At 54.9% G+C, this 5588-nt stretch overlaps 1 protein-coding gene across 1 annotated transcript; it reads left to right on the forward strand.

Moving 5' to 3' along the window:
• On the forward strand, positions 1 to 4671 carry GCC1 (GRIP and coiled-coil domain containing 1). The gene is made up of 2 exons (XM_074168557.1): positions 1 to 1059; positions 3068 to 4671. The coding sequence occupies exons 1-2, from the start codon at positions 13 to 15 to the stop codon at positions 4370 to 4372; spliced, it is 2352 nt and encodes a 783-aa protein (XP_074024658.1). The 5' UTR covers positions 1 to 12; the 3' UTR covers positions 4373 to 4671.
• Positions 4672 to 5588: the final 917 nt, after the last annotated feature.

Here is a 5588-nt window from a genome sequence, read left to right on the forward strand (position 1 = left end):
CTTGCATGAATCATGGAGAAGTTTGGCATGAACTTTGGAGGTGGCCCGAGCAAAAAAGATCTTCTGGAGACTATTGAATCACAGAAGAAGCAGCTCCTTCAGTACCAGGTTCGGCTGAAGGATGTCGTCAGAGCCTACAAGAGCCTCCTCAAAGAGAAGGAAGCCTTGGAAGCCAGCTTGAAAGTGTTGTCCGTGTCTCACGAGGCAGATCTTGGCTTGAGCGGGGCTCAGCCTGTGCCTGTGCCGAACTCCAGCCCTTCCTTTGCCGATTCTGCTGATGACAGGAGCTCGGTTCACAGCGAAGATAGCGTGGGGACGGCTACCAGCGCGGACACTGCTGCCAGTCTGGCCAGTACCAAGGGTGAGCCAGGGCCTGAGGACGACAAGCCCGCGGCCACCGCTTCCTCTCTTAAATCAGAAGAGACGAGCGGTTCGGAGAGCGGCATCAGCACGAGCAGCGGGGATGTGTCATCCGCTGCCGGTGAGGCTGATAAAAGAGTCCTCCAGCTGAAGACCCAGCTGGCCACTTTGACCAGTGCTCTGTCAACAGTCACGCAGGAGAAGTCCCGCATGGAAGCCTCCTACCAAGCAGACAAGAAGAAGATGAAGCAGGACCTGGATGACGCCATTAAAAAAGCCGAGGATGAGAGCGAGAAGCTGGAGACGGAGCTGAAGTCTGTGCAGGACCAACTAGCCGAGACCAAAGCCCGTCTGATCACGCAGCAGCACGATCGAGCCCAGGAGCAGAGCGACCACGCTGTCATGCTGCGGGAGCTGCAGAAGCTGCTGCAGAACGAGAGGACTTTGCGCCAGGACGCGGAGCTGAAGCTGGAGGAGACCAGGGAGGCGTTGGCCGGTAGGGTGTGCATGGCCGACCGCGCCGAGGGCTACGAGCTGCAGATCAAGCAGCTGAGCCAGGAGGTGGAAGACCTGAAGAGAGAGCTGCAGGCTGTCCAGGAGGAGAGCAACAAGCCAGACCCCCGGATACAGGATCTGCAGGAAGAGATGGCCAGCCTGAAGAAACACTTCCATGTGCAGCTCTTGCAAGAGATGAAGAAGGTAATTCCTTGTCTGGGCCCTGGAGCGGCTCAGTGGGGTGTATCGGCAGCAATCGGGGCAGGGCTTGAGGCTGGAGGAGCACACACTCCCCAGTCCCCCAGAGTCCAAGAGGTTTGAAATAAATGAGAGCATCGTGGCTTTGATGGGATGATAGTCCCTGAGGAAAACAATAGCTGTTTGGGATGCAGCTTGTAAGTCATGAGTCGGGGGGCGGTGGCCAGTGGACTTGGGAGCAACCTTTGAGGTGATCACACGGTGACTGTCCTCCACGGTGTCATTTGGCTCCGAACATGTTACTGTCAGGTGGGAAAGTGGCCGGGCTTGGGAGGAGAGACCCTTCCTCTGCCCTGCTGTGGTAATGAGCGTGGTCTTGTCTCCGAGAAGTGTATAAGTGCAATACAAGGCACATTACAGGAGTTTATAAAAACTAACCCTCTTCAGTGAAGCTCGGAGCACTCTGTGGAAGGAGAAGAGCTCTAGTCTGTGTGGGTGCAGGGGGAGAGCCAAGAGCTGGAAAGAGGGATGTGGTGGAAAAGAGGAACCCGTGTAACTCTGTGGGTTGTGGGGCAACGTGCTCAGGGGTTGGCATCGGGGGGGATGTTGGCACCAGTAACCGAATTTCCATCTGGAAACACTCCAGAATAGGATCTGCCTCATGTCCTTGCAGCCTGGAAAAAGTTTTCGTCTTTCTAATCTGAAGCCTCAGGCTGCTCCAGTGTAATTCGCCCCTGTTTTTAGAGGTGGCCTCCAACAGCTTCTCTCTGGCAAAGGTGAAGGTGACCTGACTCTGGCTGTGTTTTGGTTCACGGCGGTGATTGTTGATTGTTGCCATTGTCCAGAGTCAGTCGGATTTCAATAGCTGTAAAAACTGGCAACACCAGCTGTTTGCTGTAGCTACTCAGAAACCACCGAATTATATCAATATCAGTGCACCAAAGCACAGGATTTCAGTAAGTTGCCGTTACATGTGTGAAACCTTTAGAGCGTACATGCATTTAAAAAATAGCAGATTGTAGCAGATTGTGATGTGAGTGATATGGGGTTGGCAGGGACCTCTGGAGAGCACCCAGTCCAACCCCCTGCCAGAGCAGGGTCACCCAGAGCACGTCCCACAGGAACGGCTCCAGGGGGGTTGGAATGTCTCCACAGAAGGAGACTCCACCACCTCTCTGGGCAGCCTCTGCCAGGGCTCTGACACCCTCACAGCAAACAAGGTCCTCCTCATGGTCAGATGGAACTTCTTACGTTCCAGTTTGTGCCCGTTCCCTCTTGTCCTGTCCCTGGGCACCACTGGAAAAAGACTGGCCCCATCCTCCTGACACCCACCCTTGAAGTATTTGTAGGCGTTGATCAGATCCCCCCTCACTCTGCTCTTCTCCAGACTCAACAGACCCAAGTCCCTCAGCCTTTCCCCATCAGAGAGATGTTCTAGTCCCCTCAGCATCTTGGTAGCCCTTCGCTGTCCCCTCTCCAGCAGTTCCCTGTCCTTCTGGAACTGGGGAGCCCAGAACTGGTCCCAGTGCTCCAGCTGGGGCCTCCCCAGGGCAGGGCAGAGCAGAGGGGGAGGATGACCTCCCTCCACCTGCTGGCCACGCTCTTCTTGATGCCCCCCAGGATGCCATTGGCCTTCTTGGCCACCAGGGCACATTGCTGGCTCCTGGTCACCCTGGTGTCCCCCAGGACTCCCAGGTCTTTTTCCTCAGAGCTGCTCTCCAGCAGGTCACCCCCAACGTGTACTGGTCCCCCCCCCGCACACCTCCAGCAATGTGGATAGCGCTGGTAACAGGAACTCTGCAGAGCAGGGAACAAAAGCAGGAACACTTTGAGTTTGTTCTATCCCCAAATAAACAAACACCCACCCAAAGAGGCGAGCCAGCGTGGTGACTTGTGCGGGATTCTAGGGGAAAGGCGGGCCATGCACTTGTTTGGGGTTCAGCGGGGCAGAATGAAGCCCCCCCCCGGGTGTTGAGCTAATCTGTCCCCCCCCTCCATGTCTCTCTGCCCTCAGACGGCACAGGCGGAGGAGCAGCTCCGCCAGCAGGCCCAGATGGAGGAGCGGCGCGTGGCCGACCTGGAGGGCCGAGTCTCCGAAGTGTCCGAACTACTTGGCACGTACGAAAAAGCCAAGCAGAAAGACCAAGCCATCATTCAGAAGCTAAAGGACCGCATCGTACAGTTGGACCTGGAGAACAAAACCCTGGCCATCGCTGCCTCCAGCCGATCCCCTCTTGATATCCACCTAGAAGAATCCAATCTGGACGTTAACGTTCTAAAGGATAAAATGGAGAAGCTGAAGAAGCTCTTGCAGGCAGCGGCGAAGAAGAGCCAGCCCGCTCTGGACATCGAGAAGCTGTGTGAGCTGGAGCTGCCAAAGGGCACTGAGACTGGGGACGGCGAGAAAGCCACCGCTTTGTACTATCAGCAGGAGCTGAAGCAGCTGAAGGAAGAGTTTGAGAGGTACAAGATGAGGGCGCAAGTGGTTCTCAAGAACAAGTCGGCCAAAGATGGCAATCTGGCTAAAGAACTGGAGGAAGCTCAAGAGCAGCTGGCTGACCTGAAGGAGAAATACATTGTGCTTCAGCTGTCCTCTGACGAGATGGAGAAGCAGCACCAGCGAGACATGGAAGCCAAGAAGCAAGAACTGTCCCAGCTCCAGCAAATCCATCGGCAGGAACTAGAGCGGTGCCAGCTGGACTACAGGGAGCGGGCGCTGAAGCTGGAGGAGGAGATGCACAAACAGCGGGACCGAGCGCTGGCGGTGCTGGCAGAGAAGGACCAGGAGCTGGAGCAGCTGAGATCTGTCACGTTGCCTTACGGGCTGCAAGGATCCAAAAATTACCTCGCCTCGGGCGCTGACGTTACTAGCAGTGACTCACCGGGCCCCGACGCCTCAGAGATGCTCCCCCAGGCTCTTCATCTCTCCGCCACCAGTGAGCCCACCTTCTTCTTGTACGCGGAGCAGCTGGCTCGCAAAGAAGTGGAGATTGTGGCCCTGAGGAAGCAGAAGCACAAGCTGGAAATGCAAGTTCACCAGCTGCAGGAGAAGATCTTGGTGGAGGAGGAGAAGCACCGGGAAGAGGTGGCCGCGCTTCAAAGCGAAATCGAGAAGAACTTCAGAGACAAGAGCAGGGAGGGAGCCAACCTGGAGTACCTCAAGAACATCGTCTATAGGTTTTTGACGCTGCCGGATTCGCTGGGTCGCCAGCAGACCCTCACTGCCATATTGACTATTCTGCACTTCAGCCCAGAAGAAAAGCAAACGATCGCAAAACAGTCGGCTCACGGCAGCTGGTGGCTCTCCGGGAAGAGATGAGGTGGTGGCTTTTATCCCTGACCGCTTTCGCACAGTAACGGGTTGCTGGTTATTAACTGGTACCACTTCACTTAGTGGGGGAGGGTAACCTCTTTCCAGCCGTGCAGTGGAGCAGGGAGCAAGGAACTGGGCTTAAACCAGTGCTCTTAGCACTCATTTAAAGTAGAATTGTGCCAACTTTTCCGCTAGGATCGCAGTGCTTTCCAGCTCTCTGGGGTGAGAATTTGCTCTGAGTCGGAACTTGATTTAAAAAAAAAAAAAAAAGCTAAGGTACTGATGCTTTTTTAAACACAATTTACAAAAAAAAAAAATCCCTACCTGTCAGGCGATGAGTGGAACTCGCTTTATCTTCAAACACCAGACAGACTCGTGACTCAAAAGATTTAAAGGAAGGGGAGCGAAAGCACTTAATACGGTGCTAAAATAGCATAAGACAAAAGAGCTGAAAGCCCGCAAGAGTGATGAGTCTTAACCACCAGCATCATCCAAAAGCAGAAAACCTCGAGCCATTTCTCAAAAGTCTTTTTTACCCAGGGCCAAATTTATCCCGGTGGATGCAGCAGCTCCTGGCAGCACTGGGGACCGCCGGGTGGCACAGCACGGGTGTCATTACTGATTAGGAATGCTCTCTGCACTTCTCGGTGTTTCCCAGGAAGGAGGAAAGGTATCTCAGGTATTTAACAGTTTGAAGCCCTGTAAGGGCAGCGGTGCCGCAGGGATTCCCAACCGGTGTCACACCAGGTCTCGGAGCAGGGACTTGAGGTTCCTTGCCCTCTCTGAGAGGGGAGCCAGGCTGTCGCAGAAAGCAAAGCGAAGGAAGGCTGAAAATAGGCACATTGAGCCTTGGAGCAGTGGTTTTCTGAGCCATTTGGGAGTTCTGGTGAAGTTTTGGATGTTCTGCAGTGGTGTTTTTGGAAGCAAGGCGTTGCTCCTGCTGGGACAGAAGCAGCAGCGAGGGGCGGAAGGTGACAGCTCTGGGGTCGGTGCCTGCCCTGGGCTGGCGGTAAGCTCTGTGTGAGGATGAAGGCCTGGCCGGCTGCTGCCTAGACCTTGAAATTCTCACTTAACTTCCTTGCAAGTGGTTAAGCACGGCAGGAAGGAAACCAAAACGTTTTGAAACACCTCTGGCTCCCCGCTGGCGTTCCTGCCTTCTGCAGTGGTGCTGAGGATCCGCCGGCTCCTGACCACTTAGAGCCAGGGCGAGGGAGCTGAACGC

The sequence above is a fragment of the Numenius arquata genome, chromosome 2, assembly GCF_964106895.1.
Source record: "Numenius arquata chromosome 2, bNumArq3.hap1.1, whole genome shotgun sequence".
In the NCBI taxonomy this organism is placed as follows: Eukaryota; Metazoa; Chordata; class Aves; order Charadriiformes; family Scolopacidae; genus Numenius; species Numenius arquata.

Coding starts and splice junctions, on each gene's coding strand:
- GCC1 (XM_074168557.1), top strand. CDS start 13: ATGGAGAAGTTTGGCATGAACTTTGGAGGTGGCCCGAGCAAAAAAGAT. Junction 1,060..3,067: donor TCTTGCAAGAGATGAAGAAG/GTAATTCCTTGT, acceptor CTCTGCCCTCAG/ACGGCACAGGCGGAGGAGCA.